Source organism: Sebastes fasciatus, chromosome 4 (genome assembly GCF_043250625.1).
Source record: "Sebastes fasciatus isolate fSebFas1 chromosome 4, fSebFas1.pri, whole genome shotgun sequence".
Classification (NCBI taxonomy): domain Eukaryota; kingdom Metazoa; phylum Chordata; class Actinopteri; order Perciformes; family Sebastidae; genus Sebastes; species Sebastes fasciatus.
In genome coordinates, this window is record NC_133798.1 from 1965020 (window position 1) to 1982953 (window position 17934).

Genomic DNA, 17934 nt, shown 5'->3' on the forward strand with positions numbered 1-17934 from the left:
AGATCCCAACAATTTCAATAACCTTCATCCTATTTCGAACTTACCTTTTCTATCTAAAATCCTCGAAAAAATAGTTGCATCTCAGGTTCATGCTCACGTCTGACAATAACCTTTATCAACAATTCCAGTCTGGTTTTCGCCCCCTCCACAGCAGAAACAGCTTTGGTAAAAATCACTAATGACCTTCTCATGGCAGCTGACTCCGGACTGTTATCTTTTCTCATCTTCCTTGATCTGATCGCAGCCTTTGACACCGTCTCTCACGACATCCTCCTCGACAGACTAGCATTTATTGGAATCACTTACACACCCTTGGACTGGTTTAAATCATACCTCTCTGGTCGCACTCAGCTTATCCAACTCAAAACTTTCAAATCCCAGCCATTTCCATTCACTACCGGTGTTCCACAGGGCTCTCTCCTTGGGACCCTTTTGTTTACCTTTTATCTACTTCCTCTTGGCCATATCTTCCATAAATTTAACATCCATTTTCAATGTCACTCGCATCATCACCAGAACCCCCTCCATTAATCACATCACTCCTGTCCTTCAGCATCTTCATTGGCTCCCGGTTAAATACCGCACTGATTTCAAGATTCTGCTCCTCACCTTTAAGGCCATCTATGACCTCGCCCCCCAGTAACTCCTGCATATCAACACAACCATCCGCACTCTCAGGTCTTCTTCTTCCATCCACATCACTGTGCCACCCGCCCACTTGACCACCATGGGGTCTAGAGCCTTTCTAGAGCCGCTCTGCCCGCTGCCTCTGGAACTCCCTCCCACCAGACATCCGTAACATTGACTCTCTCTCCACTTTCAAATCTTGTCTCAAAACACATCTCTTTAAACTGGCATATTCACTTTGATCATTATCCATCTGGTTCCACGAATCCTCTGTACATAATGATTTTATACACTGTAAATTTGTTTTGTTAATTTTATTATTTATTGTTACATTGTTATCCATTTTTAACTCTGCCTTGTAAGGTGACCTTGAGTGTTTTGAAAGGCGCCCATAAATAAAATGTATTATTATTATTATTATTATTTGGAGTTTACATTTTCTAAACTTCTACGTTCTAAACCTTCTTCAGCTCTGAACACATTATTAAACATTGAATAATTTCAAGCAGGAACGTTGTCTTCTAAACTTACATAATTTATTCTTTATTCAGATTGAGGGGCTGCAGTTTGTCAGAGATCAGCTGTGCTTCTCTGGTCTCAGCTCTGAAGTCCAACCCCTCCCATCTGAGAAAGCTGGAGCTGAGTGACAACAAGCTGCAGGATTCAGGAGTGAAGCTCCTGTGTGGTTTTCTGGAGAATCCACACTGTAGACTGGAGACTCTGAGGTCAGTTCACTGACTCTCCGTTACTGTTATAGATCTTATATGTTTAAATAACAATTGAAGCTGATTTATGTACAAACATAAATTACATCCATAGAGTTGTTAATGTCCTTTTCTTCATATTTTCATAGTTTCTTGAACTAAATTTAGTCTGCAGTCACAAAAGACTTGTATTTCTTAAAGTGTAGAAAATGTCCACTGTTAGTTGTTAAAGTAAATTAATATTTATCATTGTTGGTAAATGGTCACATCTGGATACAGAAGATCCTCTGAACTAATATTGGTTTTAAATTGATCCAAGTTTACTTCATGAAGTAGAAATATTTCTCTGGTTTCTGTTTGTTTCAATGTATTCCACAAATAATGTCTGATCATTCATATTGATCCTCCAGCACACACACACACACACACACACACACACACACACACACACACACACACACACACACCAAATGCAGCTGTTTAAAGGATCACTATAATATTGATCCTCTAATTCCAGACTTGACTGAGATCAGCAGCATGTTATTGATGTGTGTTGACATGAACAGGTGTATGAATGTTGTGGTGACATCTGGATTATGTCGGTAGAAGGCTGACATTATGATGATCCACAATAACTCAATGACTAAGTCACTCTACTCATTTTAGGGAAAGGATCATTGATTAGGACATAGTGATGTTGAGCTACACATTTAAAACCTGAACACATCTGATTGGATTATTAAGTGATTTCTATCTTTATCATGTATTCTTTATTCAGATTGAGTGGCTGCAGTTTGTCAGAGATCAGCTGTGCTTCTCTGGCCTCAGCTCTGAAGTCCAACCCCTCCCATCTGAGAGAGCTGGATCTGAGATACAACAACCTGAAGGATTCAGATGTGAAGCTGCTGTCTGATCTTGTGGAGAGTCCACACTGTAGACTGAAGACTCTGAGGTCAGTCGAGAGTCCAAGTTGGTCCATGCGGGCTTCAACAGTAATGTTGTGATGTGTTTCCTCAGTTAAGCTGTGAGAGGAGAATGGTGACACACAGAGAGAGAGAACAGCCAATCAGATCAGCCAGAAGCTTGTTGTGATCATGTGTTAGAGTTGATGTGAAGATGATTTTGTTGTTGTGATCATGTATTAAAGTTTTTTTTTTTTTTTTTGTTAAAGAGTTGTTCAGCTCCATAAGTCTTTAATAATGTTACGACAGGTTAACCTTTCAAGATGCGCTTCTTGGGCTTAATTTACTGAATCACCGACCAGTTATTATTGTTTATTTTGTATCTAAATTAACAGCCCAATGAAGTTAGTTCTGGTCATGTGTTGCCATGCCCTCACCCAGTCGCTGTTGGGTCATGGTCAGAAGAGGGATTTACTGTCCTTCTCTTATCTCATTTATTTTTATTGCCTACTGGCAATATTATGTGTTTTTTGCGTTTTCTGTTTGTATTGTCTTCTTTTTTGTTTTTCTCCTTTTCCCTTGAAGTGCAGAGCAATCTCAGTTGCTATGGAAAATAATATACAGAGTATTGGCCTAGAATATATAAATTTCACACTTAATGGGAAGTAATACTATTAATTTAATATCATAGTTTGGGTTGGAGTCTCGTCTGAACAGCGTAGCCACACGTGAGCGCGCATCTGCGAGCGCGCATGGGACACCGACCCGGGTGATTTATACGTGTAAGAAGTTACAAACAGTCCCTTTAACGTTTAAAAAACCTGAGATTTATAACTCATTCTGTGACCATGTCTAAACTATTGAAAAATGAAAGCGTAATAAGTTCTCAAAAAACTTTTACTTAAGTGTTAAATGCCAATGAAATCAATTGTTTATTAATTTACCATAGTGACATGTATGCATAGCCTAAGTTTATGTAGTCTCTCCTGTAGAATTTCTCTTTGATATCCGATGCATTGATTGTGCTTTCCGGCACAATCCTAAATTTCTTGAAAATATTGTCATAAATACTGTGTCCACTTATCATGAAAAAACTATTTCTTTGTTTTTCAAAGACATTAATTTGACAGTGTAGTTTCTGGTGTGGTGTTCATTTTGGCCATGTTTCATAACCTTTTTGCTTTCTTGGAGCTTCTTTGGTCTTGTCTGTTTAAAACAAACCTGAAGTACCACAGACCGTGATCTTCAGCTGCTCTCAAATGTTAATCACCCACACAATGCAGCGTGCATCCACAGTTACCCCCATACTATAACTTTGATTGCATATCATTTCAATTACTGCTCATGTCAGACTAGCTAACCACATAGATATCAACCACAAAATGGTAAATTGTGGGGCAAAAACACACTGAAGACTGGGAAAAAGAGTAAACCCAGAAACCTTTTTGGAGTATAAACAGTATTTCTTCCAAAAGTAAGCACGTCCTGTCTTTCAGCACAGATGTGTAACCTGTTCAATTCTATAACCCTGTTGCTGAATGCTTGTAGTCTGAATAAAGTCAATGTAAATTGAAGGTTTAATTAAAAACAATTCCCTGCTATGGCTTTCAAAGGTAGCCAGAGGAGCATAACCCCACCATAGCACTATTGTGATTGGTATTTGTATCACTCATGTCTTTTTTATTTAGGTGTTTGTTTATTCAACTTATTAACTTCATGGATTGTTTGGACCACTATTTTAACATTTCACATAATCCAACAGGGCTTTGATATGCTATTGCCCTTGGTTGCGATTAATTCAAATATTGTATATACTGATCATAAGACCTGACAACATTGTTGCATTTTCATATATGCAAAAAGTTACGACAACTGTTAAAATGTTATTACAAAAAATACACACCTGCGCAAGCTGCACAGATTCAGACACTTTCCACAAAAATGAATAAAAGAAATACAAATGTTAACTTTGATTTTTTACAACCATCAATCTAATTTTTAATTTTTTTTGATAATCAAATTGATAAGCACACACCTTATGAAATTCTTTTGATCTTCAAAGTCTGTATCAATTACTGCTATTGTTGGGAATCCCAATTGCAGTACATACTTGACCCCAGAAGCCTTTTGTGTTTGAGGCCATTTTCATCATTCTTTTGTAGATCTTTTTCCACAATGTGTTCTATTGAGATTTGTTTGGTTTTGTTCTATTGGAAAAAGAAATACATAAGTAATGGTCAATAACATGTTGAACAGTAATTCTTACATTCATATGTGTCAAAAAGAGTTGAATGATTTATTTACTCACCCCAAACAACTTGAATGAACATACTCTATAGAAAATCCAAAAGGGGAAGATTTAATAACAGCATAAATTTTTTTGATATATAACAAGTGCAAATACATTCCATAGCCATTAATTCAGTATCGGAGAACACCGAAAGAACACAGAGGCACATAATTTTTTTTCTGATGACCTGTCTCATGCACTACTGTCACGATTTAGGGACCGTTTTACAAAAATAGATTTTTTTAATCATATTTGCTCCAATCTGCCAACTTCAGCTTTAACAAGTTAGAATAGAATCCCAGTTTGAACATTTGTGCCAGTGTGATTTCTAATCTTGTTACCATTCGTGGTGATCCGAATGATATTCTGAGTGATTTAAATCCAAAAGTTGTCACTGCTGCTGGTTGACAGCTTTAATCTCCATCTGGTGCTTTTTAGAGCCACCTGGGCCTGTTTCCTGTTTTATTTTTTTTATTTTTTTTATGTCAGACAACATCTGGTTGTCAGCTTTCAACCCTGGACTTGATCTGGCGCATATTTAATACAAAGCTTTGCTTCAGCAGCAGCTGTATGTGACCAAGACAAGGATAGTAAAGGATAACACATTAACATGCTAACAAAGCAACACACATTATATCCCATCCTCTTGATTAACATCTTCTGTTGAGATCTTTAGTATTTTATATTTTCTTAAGGCCTCTGCATTATCAGATTTGTACCATGGGATGGCACCACATCTCAACAAGAATACTACTACATACTACAACATACTATAGTCTTTTAGGAGCGGGCCTTTGTTCAGTGTTTATAAGGGCACCTGACTGTTTCAAGACAGACTTAAGGAAAATGTCAACTTATCCTTCAAGTAAAAGCAGCAACACCACACTGCATCCTGCATTCAAAATGTTACTGAAGTATAAAGTATGAGCAACAAAACGTACTTAAAGTATGAAAAAAAGTACTCATTATGCAGAATGACAGCTGTCATAGTGGAACACAACTGACGCCCGACTAAAAGACTATAGCATGTCAGAATTGTTTGCCTTCCCTTGCCTAGTTTGATAAATTCTACAATGTTTAACTGTTGAAATTGTCTACTCTTGTCTCTCTCTGCTATTGTCCAGAAACCCTCACAGGTACCGCATTTAGCATAAAACAATATGCTCCAATCATAACATGTCAAACTGCAGCCCAACAGGCAACAACAGCTGTCAGTGTGTCAGTGTGCTGACTTGACTAGGACTTGCCCCAAACTGCATGTGATTATCATAAAGTGGGCATGTCTGTAAAGGGGAGACTCGTGGGTACCCATAGAACCCATTTACATTTACTGATCTGGAGGTCAGAGGTCAAGGGACCCCTTTTCCTCGCCAGTATTACATGGTTTGTACCGATGGATTCCTTAGGCTTTGTAGTTTCATATGATACCAGTATCTTCACTCTAGCTTTAAAACTGAGACCGCTACAACGTACAAATCACAAGTTGAGTTAATGCGTTTGTAGCCCTGGCTAAAATTCATTTAGACATCAGAATGCAAATAGTTTAAAAAAATAATAAAAACATTTAAAAAGCTGGTTAAAATGTATAAATATGGTTTAAAAACAAAAAGCCGCATGCGTCTCACAGCAGCAACAGACAGTGAAAGTGATCTATTGACTGTATATTAACATCATATCAGCTACATTACAACAGTTTCAATGTCCAGACATCTGTAGAATATGTCACAGACAGTGAAGGTGATCTATTGACTGTATATTAACATCATATCAGCTACATTACTACAGTTTCGATGTCCATCTGTAGAATATGTTACATATATGTAAACACTTTCATTTCAAAATAAAAGCCCTCAAGTGTTTTTTTAATGGACAGAATTCCTTCATTTATTAACACAATGCTTTTATTCTGAAATATGAGCAGTCAGTGCTGTGGAACATGCAGAAACTTGGAGAGCTCCATGAATTGATACAGTATGGGGTTTAAATCAACACTTCCTGCTTTCATTTAGAAATAAAAGCCCTCAAGTGTTTTTTTAATGGACAGAATTCCTTAATTTGTTAACATGAGGCTTTTATTCTGAAATATGTGCCAGACAGTGTTCTAGAACATGCAGTGACTTGGAGAGCTCCATGAATGAATATAGTGCGGAGTTTTAATTGTAGATTATTACTATTATTTACAAATTACCACACGTTTCTTAACCTTTCTCTGTCTAAAATAAATATAAATGCAATTTATCATGAAGTTAAATGGCCTTTAAAAGGCAAACTCTATGTAGAAAGAAAGGGCTGACAGCAGCAGCAGAAAGCAGCCGACACGCAGCTAGTGTGAACACCAGACGCGTGTATCATGCAACCACCACACGACGCAGCCGCCACGCACTCCTGACGTTGTATATGTGCCCCAGGGCTTAGCGTAAGCTGCAGGTCACAGTGTTTGGGAGTGAAGCAGAAGCCAGTTGTCACGGTCGGGTGAATATTGAGATTGTACGAGTCCGAGAGGCATAACGTTCAAAACTTAGGGGTTGACGACCAGTTATCCTATGGTTTGGACTTGTGTAGATAGATAGATAGTAACTTTATTGATGCCGAGGGAAATTCAAGAACCTTCAGGTGTGACCTTCAGGAGGAGACGTACATTTGGACTGTAAGAGAGAGGAAAACTCTTTTCTACCACTGTGAGAGAGCTGCTTTCCCCTGCTGCTGCTGCTGGTGTACCACATGGACTGTCGCTGCTGCGGTTTTTGGCTTTGGACCGCCAAGCTGGTGTTTTCGATAGTGCTCTGCGGGCCACCTACTCCCCTCGTCCACTCACCTACCCCACTGCATGTTCCATGGAGTAGTGAGTAGTGTAATCACACTTGCCTTTTATTTTATTGCTTGTGTTTTTACAAGTGAAACGGCCAATACAGTTTTTAGGCCTCAACGCTCCCCAGACACGACGGGCCTGCAACGCTTTATTTAGTTTCATTGTTGTTCGATTAGGAGAGTGTGTGTGTGTGTGTGTGTGGGCCCACAGTGAATTGATGATGTATATATGTTAATGCTGATAAACACTTGTGATATTAGAGCCTAATAAGAAATATTACAGAGAGATTTAAAAGATATTTGAAGTAATAAGGTGACATAATATTCAATTTTGTTTATTAATATTGGGTGATATTTTTATTTTCACAAGTGAATTAAATTAATTTCTACTTTATAATTTTTTCTGCACCTTTGTTAATAAATACCCAAAGCTTGGGAGTTTTGTATTTAAAGCATACTCGTGGTGTAGTTCATCTTACATATTTCATGTTTTTTTTAAAAACTATTTACAAAAGGTCAATTGAATCAATATACCAGACTAAAAACTTAATTGGATACATACTTTTATTGTATTTCTTTAATATTATTGGAGGCACCGCCATTCATTTTTGAGTTTCAGAATAAGAGAACAGAAGTTGTGAAATTCAAAATAGCTTACAAGTAGAAGTAATAGCGCCACTTAATTTGAAACAGAACCCAGGCCCAGCCCATACTACTACTACCTTTAACAGACTCACCTAATATTATATTGATACATGGGACGGATGCTACACGTTAAAGAAATTAGTGGCGTTAAAACAAATTTGTCTTAACGTGTTATTATTGTGTTATTATCGTGTTAACTTTGACAGCCCCAGTTTTAACCAATAGATATCAGAAACATCCCCAAGTTCATTACTTACATTAAGACAATTATTTTTTGTATTACAAGTTTCCTGAAATTGTATGTTTAAATATGCAAATGAGTTAATCTTATGAAATATCTGCTAATTTGCATATATTTCCAGAACAGAAATCTAAACACTGAATAAAGTCAGATTCACAATTCTTGTTTCATTATGTTGACATATTAGAGTCAAAGGTTTTTACAAAGGGGATTTTGTAAATCTCTTTGTATCACTCCATAAATCAGAAAATACTGTCAACGACCATTAAAAAAATCCCATGCTATGAATGATATGTGAACAAATCTTCAGAATATACTGTAGATAAGAATGATACTGGAATTGTTTGGTGTATGTAGGTGCTACTGAAGTGAAGGTTTCTGACCAAGAGTCTGAGAGAAAACTAATTTTGAGAAAACCACCTTTAAAGATATGTATCGTCAAATTCCATACATTTTGCAAGACTCTATAGGTTCAGCTAATAGATATCACCATGAAACTTCTCTAGTTGATTACTTAAATTAAGACAATTGTATTTTGTATTACACGTTTTCTGAAATTGTATGTTTAAATATGCAAATGAGGCATTATCTAATGCTAACCTTCGGTGAATTTAGGAGAAATCTACAAATGCAAATAGACAAGGTAGTAAAATAAACACCTAAATGTGTATTTTGTATGTTTTTTAACAGGACATGTTATGAAAGCAAAATAGACCAAAATCTGAAAATTGAGTGTCTCGCCTTAATTTGAAAAGCTGAGCTGCATTTTGAGTATTAAAGGTGCTATATAAATAAAGTTATTATTATTATTATGTGTTCCATGCAACATATTCTCACTCTCGGCATCAGAGACCGACGTTCGCGGTACCCCTCTTGCATTACTTTTGGACAGACCAGGGACAGCGTGTCAATAAATGCTCGTTACATGCATAGTGTCTTTTCAAAATGAACTTCTGTTTTCACAGGAAGTTAGGTGTAGGCAACTCAACCACTTAAGTAGGGTTAGGAAACAGGAGTGGTTGACGTTAACTTCACTAACTAGTGAGTCCAGTGACTAATGACTGACATGACAAAATTACTCAATGTTACTTTTAGTTTCACATGGGCCATGAACATTGGTCTCCAGGTTCAAAGTCTTGTTTGTTTGACCCATATCACCCCTCCAGCCCGCCCTGAACGGACTCTCACGCTAGTGATACAACGTCACTGGCTCAGACCGCTGAATAACGGTTCGTCACGTATTGTTGCTAAAGGGTGCCTCTGTTCATCGGCCTCTGATGCCGAGGGGCACTAAGCAACCGGCGGTATATGACGAGTTGGGAGTGAGAACGTGTTGTTCTATGACGTCAGCTCATTGGAGCAGAGTGCTCTTCCCTACACAACTGTAAGAGTGGTGAAGCAGCACAAGAATTATGTTGTATTTTCATTTCAGTAAACATATAACCATTTTAATGCCACCCTCGGGTCAGGAGCACTATACCAAATTAATTACACCTGTGGGTGCGACCTCACCCTCTGTACATATGTATGTATGCTTCACACCCACACACTCACCCTCTTTCTACAAAATGTAAAGAAAAAATGATAGAGCTTACCGCTGAATGACAATGAACAGTTCCATGGTCACTTGTTAAGAAAACTGTGAGGACGTACAGATATTCACAATCCCTGACCTAGGCCTTACATATGTAATGAAAGACACAAAGCTAGTTCTCATTGACATCCCTTTTTGCATGCCTGATCCATCCCTTGTGATCTCCTGCAGATATGTCCAGAAATCCAGCATGCATTGTGTCCAAGAGGGACATCTGATCACGTGGCTGGTGGTCAGAAACTTTTCACCTCCATGAGCAAAAGAATTCTTCTATGGGGTTGAGATGGGCTGTAAATCATCCTGTGAGTGGGAGAGATAAGCCGTACTTTCTTGTTTATGAATTACACGGAACACAAGTTGAAGCCATTGAAACAGCGGCGCTCTGTGTGTGTTTAACCAATCAGTGGCAGTCATCCCTGCAAACTCCACCCCGAAAGTTCCTGTACTTTCAGAGAGTACTACCCCCAACCAGGGCCTATTGTGGGGTGTAAAAAGGCCCCAGAAAATGTCCCCGGAACTTAATTTAGACTCTGGACCCTGACCACCCCTGTCAAAACACAACGAGTTCCTCAAAAGGTTCTTAGTTCAGAGGGAAAGTTCCTGTGGTGAAGATGACATACAATTACAAAACATACAAAATGCCCCCTTTCTTCACCGGCACAAGTCTTTCATATAGGCCATCAAGGAATGAAATGAGGCGCTCAGTGTACCAATTTCCAAATATTTTTTTATATATTTTAAGTTATGTTAGGTTTTGAATGTAAATATTACCGTTTAGCACAGTCTGTAAACATTTGCGGAGTGTAAATACACAGAGGTTTGGTGGTGGTTCTGTTTGAATGAGAAAACAGTTTATGAAATTTGAAAGATGTGGTCACTGCATTTTGAATCAAAGCAATGTCCAGTGACAGTTTAGTCCACATGGACCTCTCTTGCAGGAAAATAACGCGGCATTGACTTTAGACCAAGTTTTTGTTGGTCAATGGCTCAATCGCTTTCTGCTGCCTCAAGATAGCAATGCGCCAACAAAGCACCTGACCACAGCTCATTTTAAGACCAACACCCATGGGCACACAGATGGGCACAAGTACATTTGCTGCTTACACAACGTGGGCGCTGGGCATGAAAATGACAACTGAGTCGATCGTAAACTACCAAAGACAGTTGCGCTGCACTGTGCGCCTCTTTGCGCCGGGTGTAAAATAAGGCCCAAAGTGTTACAGTTGGGAGACAAATGTTGTCAGTGTTCTGGTGCGAGAGTTGATCCTGAGATGCCTATCAAGTGTTTTGGTTGCATTTGAGGATTTTGGATGTTAGATTAACTGTTGTGCTGAGCTGCATGTTGGTAAAGAGAACTGTGTGAACACAGTATAGCAGCCTGTTCGCACGAAAAGGCGCACAAATGTAAGGTGTTTAAAATACAATAAGTACGAATTCTTGATTTCCCATGTCATTTGTACACCATGTATCCTGTACTGACTTCAATGTAAACGCATTCACGTTTAAATGCTTTAGTAAGAGTTACTGACGTTGTATAAAAACGTGACAATTGTCACGTCGATGTGTTTTTTATTGATGTTTGTAATGCCTTTTCCGTAGTTGGGTTACTTTGTTTACATACTTATTTTTAGCCCAACCATGATGTTTTCCCTAACCCTACTTATGCCGGGTACACACAAGAATCAAGACGATTATGGGCCTGATTTCCTTCTCCTGGCGATTGTCAGCAAAGCCCCGATTCTTTGATGGTTCTAAAGATTATCTTTCCAGATATTCCTGTGGTGTGAGGTATGTTAAGACAGTTTTTTACCGATCGACTCGGAAGTCAACCTGGCCGTACCGATTACAAATCGTAAATATGAAACACGTTCAATATTTACGATTGGATATCCTGTTGTGTGTGAGGAACCCCAAGAACAGCCGATAACAGTCACGTGGGAAAGAATAATAGCCAGTTGAGAATCAAGCTGACTGAAGCAGAAGGACAACCACCGCCGTAGTCATCGCGGCCATGGCTAATGCATGAGCTAATGCAAAACCGAAGCATAAAGTAGTAGTAAGATGGACCTCAGAAATGGAAGACCAACTTATTGATTTGTGGCAACAACACAAGTGTTTATTTAACGTGTCTCCATGACTTCATCCATCCATCCTTTGTGAATTTTCAGCACAAAGTATAGTGCAAAAACATCGCTAAGTTTTCCTGCCCGTCGTCCTCAATGCTTGTTTACTAGTCACGTTTGATCACGAGAGATTTTGCGAGATTTCCGTTTTTTTTAGTTGGGACTCTTGTTGTTCATGAATGAATCTGTTAGTGTGTGGTGTGCTGTTTTGGCCAAATCGTTGCTCACCTCACATTATAGGAACAAAACAGTTAAATTTATCTTTACATGTTGTTATGTGTGGGGTTTCTCACATTTTCAAAATCTGTTAAGATTTGAAAAAGCTTTTAGTGTGAGCCAGCCTTAAGTGTTTTTCTTGCCTGAACTTAAGTTTGTGGTTTTCTTGCTTAACTGCAAACGTTTGCATTGTGTTCAAATGACACGCGAAAAGGCTAAAATGTCATGACACACAGAATGTCCGTGTAATGTCGTGGTATATATTCGGCTTCCCGTGAGAACGGGTTGAGTTTCGCGAAATGTGGGTTAGCAATTGTAAAAAACTGTAAAGGTTGTTGTTTCCTTGTTGTACAAAACATTGCCCACTAGAAAGCATTTGTTCTTAGGGAGTAGGTAGCTGTGGAAAGGTAAGGTAAGTCAAGGATTTCATCTTGTTTTAGGTGATCCGATTACTCTTAACCACCACTTTGTAATCTTCTAGTTGCGCACCGCAAACACGTGGGCACACACACCAACTACACATGCACACACAATGAGATGTAACCTCATGAAAGATTCATTACAATTTGTGGAAGAGACCTATAAAATATCCATAGAGTCTCAGCAAGACTTCACTTTCAGGATTGACAGCAGTAATCCCAGGAGCTTTGTGTGTGTGTGTGTGTGTGTGTGTGTGTGTGTGTGTGTTGAGGGGTAGGGGGGTTTGCTCATAAATCGCTGTAATCCTGTTTGTGTATGTACCCGTGTGTGCGCACATACAGTATGTAGCCTGTTTGTATGGATGTTCCAAATGTATATGAGGCCAAGGTTGTACATATGTTTGCATTCACTTTGTGTCTGTATATGTTTGTGGATGTGTATGTGAATGCAATGTATATGTCTGTATGACTATTAAAGTGTAGTATGTGTGTATGATTGAATGTGTGTGGATGTATGTATGGCGTGAGTGATGTCGACTCCCCACCACACTTGGGAATCTGACATCATCACTGACCTTTCCTGCCTCATCTTTGTTTTTGGCAGATGATGAGGTTTTGACACCAGTCAATGCAAACAGGTTCCGCCCAGAGACTGAACAGTGTGGAGGACAGTAAGTTCTGTCCACCATATCACACTCACTCACACTCAATCACTTGTCAATCATGTTCTCCCCTGAGTAAAAAAAACTGAAACCAAAAGAGAGAAATTTACATTTCATATTATTTGGTTTCACGATGGCGCCCCATTGTTTTGCATTAACTCGACAGAATACCACTCCGTCTATGTAGATGGAGACCTTATATCAATACAGCTAATCAAATCTTGCATAAAGCAGTAAGGTCAGCGTTCTATCATAGGCAGAGCAGATGGTCATTGAGCCAGGCGGCAGCTACACAACACAACAGCCACAGACTTTGAACAACAACCCACATTAGATTTCTGGCTAAAGTCTCCATCCTGCACCATAGCTGGTTGAATGGGCGACCAAGCAAAGATTCACCGGGGGAAAGGTGCACTGCTATCAGTTTAGAGGCTAGATAGCTAGCTCAGCTAAAGAATGCACATTGATAAGAAGTGAAAGTCAATTGGTCGTTACATTGCAACATCAGCACCTAGCAGCAAAGCTACACTTCCGCCATTTCGGACTGAAAGCGACTACCGGACGCCAGTAACACATTTGCCTACAAAGTGCGTTACAAAAGTAAAACTAAATTATCTCTATTCTATTGTCATACACGTATTTAATGTCTCTACCGAAATGGCCTGTGTTGAACAATAAGAATATTATAAATATGCATACTATTAAAACTATTTACTTACTAACTTATGTATTTATTAAACTATTTTGCCCGGTCGCTTCCCAGAGGAGCATAAAGTGAGCGATGGACATAAATGGAGAAAATGAAGAGACAAAACTAGTAAAGATAAAACCTTCCAGGCGACCCGCCGGGTTTGTCCGGGTGGGACTGATAGAAGTCTCGGACGAGGGCTACGTCCAGGATGCGGGAGCGAGGCACCCAGGAACGTTCTTCTGGCCTGTATCCCTCCCAGTCCACCAAATATTGAGACCCCGGCCCCGACGTCGTACATCCAGTAGGTGGCGGACAGTGTAGGCGGTGATGATTATCAATGATCCGTGCGGGTGAAGGGGGATAGGAAGGAGGGATGGATGGGCTTGAATTGACGGGTTTGAGCTGAAATACATGGAAAGAAGGATGAATTCTGAGCTGGGAACAGTGGCGGTTGATACCCTAGAGAGCTTTCAAAGGCCAGTAGCAGAGGAAGAGAGAGAGTTATGGGCATATTCAATCCAACAATTGTGATTACCAAGAGGAGGGATTGGTGGCAGTGACAGAACGCAGAGCAGACTCAAAGTCCTGATTGGTTCGCTCCGTTTGGCCGTTGGTCTGGGTATGGACAGGCTGACTGTGGCTCCAAGGGTTTGAATAAAGGTTTTCCATACTTGAGAGATGAACTGGGAACCACGGTCTGAGACGATGTCCGCAGGGATACCATGAAGGCGAACAACATGGTTAACCAGGAGATCAGCTGTTTCACGGGCTGAGGGGAGCTTGGGGAGGCCAATGAAGTGGGCTGCCTTGGAGAAACAGTCAACGATGGTGAGGATGACTATGTTGCCTTCTGAAGGGGGCAGGCCGGTAACAAAATCCAAGGCGATGTGTGACCAAGGACGACCAGGAGTAGGTAAGGGGAGGAGCAACCCCGCCGGTGGACGGTGAGATGCCTTGCCCCTGGCACAAACAGTACAGGCGAGGATATAAGTTCTGGTGTCAGCCTCCATCGTAGGCCACCAAAAATGCCATTTAAGAAAATACACTGTCCAATTAATCCTGGGGTTAGGGCAGTTAGGGGGTCCTGTACCAGGATCTGGTTCCATATGTTGAGCCTCACGGATCGCAGACTCCACCTCCCATGTCAGCGCCCCCCCCACACAGGATGATGGCAGGATGGTGTCCGGGCTCACTGAGGACTCTTCTGAAGAGAACTGACGGGAGAGGGCATCAGGTTTGACGTTCTTGGACCCTGGGCGATACGTGAGGGTGAAGTTAAATCGCCTAAACTGGCGGTAGAAGATGGCAAACCCAAGGAACCGTTGTGGTAATTTCCTAGAAGTGGGTCTGGGCCACTCCGCCACCGCTTTAATCTTCTCCGGGTCCGTCTTCACCTGCCCACTCTCAATGATATAGCCGAGGAATCCCACGGAGTCGACATGGAATTCACACTTCTCTGCTTTCACAAACAGCTTGTTCTCAAGGAGTCTCTGGAGAACTTGACGGACATGGAGCTGATGTTCAGAGACGTCACGGGAGAAAACAGACGAACACAAAGCGGTTAAGAAAAACTCTCTGGCTCCCTGTAGAGGCTCAAAAGCAGAGCTGATTAATGGCAGAGGATACTTGTTTTTAACAAAGATGTTATTTAGGCCACGAAAGTCAATGCAAGGGCGCTGGCTGACCTGCAACGAATCCAGCAACGTGTGACCAGGTTGGTGACCAGCATGAGGAGGAGGTGCCAGGCTGTTGTGGCTGCGTATGGATCTTCCACCGCTACTGAGGCTCCTGACGGTGGATTAAATGAATAAAGTGTAAAATAGCCAATATGTCTTGTTTGTTCCTTGTTACTGATAAAGAGTTCAATCATCCAATCCACCAAACAACTCAAAACAAGAGTCAATACCAACAGAAGAATACACTGTTTAGCATTGGCAGAGAATTTTGACAAATTTTACTTTTACTTACTACGTTGGAAGTTTATTTTGGAAAGACATGATGCATGTAACAAGAGGAAACTGACATGCTGTCCCTGACAGGTCCTAAACTGACACTAGAGGGGCACCTAGACCGAGTTTAAAGCGTAGAGCCACTGACCAAACGTGGGTATTTGACATATCGGGAGTGAGAATGTGGTGACTATTCCTCTCTACTCACGTCGTCTCATCCTATTCTGAATAAATCACCTCATCTTTCCCATGTACAATATCTGCTGTGTGCCAAAGTGCACCCTTGTTCCTAGTATTGTTTCACAATGGCTCTTTGACCTTCCCTCTCTGTTCCCCCCCTCACTCTTTCACTTCATCTGTGTCTCTCTCACTCTGTGGGTTGTCTGACGTCCCGTGGTCCACTCTTAAAAATTGAATTACCAGGGCGCTCCCTGGTGCAGCAAGCCAAGGTATCAACCCCAGGTATATAAATTAATTAGGTTTAATTCAAGTAAAATTCACTGTACCATTTCCACTGTCAGGAGCTTCACCCTTTCCATTATTATTGCGTATTTCAAAGCAAATTAGTCTCATCTGCATTTTCGACTGAACAATTGGAGCAAACATAACAAGACTACAACTCGGTTAATCCTTTAAAGAGATAACTTTTCTAAGCAATAGTATGCAAGGATATCACATGTAATTTTATCAGATGAGTCAACATAGGTTTAAGATGCAAGGTATGTCATCTACTGTTACTGTCTTTCTGTACACTTCCTTTAATATGAACTAATAATGCAGAAATACCTAAAGAATGCAGACATGTTTTCAACCCTTCTTGTCATCTCCCACATCCTGTTTTTATTCACCCTCCTCTTGCTACTTGCATAACGTTTCACTAGGCCTGGTTCCTTCTGACATGCACTCTTAGAATAGGTTCAACAACAACAATCAAAGAAATGTGTTCCTGAAATAATTTTTTTTAAGTCAATCTTTGCACATTCTTTTTAGTGAAGTTGACATGGTCATATTGAATATTGTTTTACTCTGTGCTTTCACTGTATCAGGGTTAATGAACAAAAGGATTAGGCTTTTAAAACTCATACATGCAGCTGACATGATATTATAAAGTCTAGTCTTGGATCTCAGATACTGTGATTTTCACACGACTTCACTGAATTCGACATTAACTATTCACCTGACAGTTTATGATGTTGTATGTGGTATCAATGTAATCCTTAACCATGAAAACATAGTGGTAGACATCACATTTTCTGTGTTTGTTCAGGAGATAAGGTGCAAAATACATAAATTGGCTATGGCAGAAAGTAAAATGGCCGTCATGGCTGCCCCAGTGTGTGCTGAAGGTCATGAAGCCAACAGAACCATATCATCTGCAAAGAGCAGAATGCAATTCTGAGGTCCCTAAACCGGATACTCTCCTCCCCCCAGCTTCGCCTTGAGATCCTGTCCATGAAAATCACAAACAGGATCGGTGACAAGGGACAACCCTGGTGGAGGCCAACACCCACTAGAAACGTGTTTGACTTTGTGCCGAGTATACGGACACGGTGAATGAAGAATCAGAAAACGGAGAAACGCTTGATGAGTTGAAGTAAATGGGGGCCGTGTTTAACAACAGCAAAACAAGTCCATACGAGTCCGAAGTGTTTTAAAGGATGTACGGAAGATGCACATGTTTGGGAAATACTGAGCATACGACTGGACAAATGAGTCTTGGATTATTATTATTTTTTTATTTTTTTATTCGATAGGGACGATGCAATTTAACATAGTTCCAATACAGGGCATGAAACTGATGTGCTGCACAGAGTTTTTATAGCTATTGATAATTTTCAACTCGTGTCTCTAGTTGGGCTTTTACATGTACAGAATAATTAAAATACACAACTATCTATATGACAAAACCACTTTACACTGCAAATATGAAACTACAATAAACTACAAATAATACATAGCCTACCACAATACACTAAAACACATATACCAATACACCTTGGTAATTTGTAGTAAATCTAGCTAAAAATGGATACAGCTCTGGTTTGTTTTTAGCCAGCACTTAA

At 40.0% G+C, this 17934-nt stretch overlaps 1 protein-coding gene and 1 long non-coding RNA gene across 4 annotated transcripts in view; one reads left to right on the plus strand and one right to left on the minus strand.

The window, feature by feature from the left end:
- The window catches only part of LOC141766939 (uncharacterized), a 282348-nt gene that overhangs the window by 85143 nt on the left and 179271 nt on the right, over window positions 1-17934 (minus strand). The window lies entirely within an intron of this gene.
- LOC141766920 (protein NLRC3-like) overlaps window positions 1-17934 on the plus strand; it is a 109127-nt gene that overhangs the window by 44887 nt on the left and 46306 nt on the right. For all 3 annotated transcript variants that reach the window (XM_074634122.1, XM_074634123.1, XM_074634124.1), the window contains 2 exons: window positions 1179-1352; window positions 2110-2283. In XM_074634122.1, the coding sequence (XP_074490223.1) occupies window positions 1179-1352; window positions 2110-2283 (348 nt within the window). The remainder of the gene's footprint in view (window positions 1-1178; window positions 1353-2109; window positions 2284-17934) is intronic.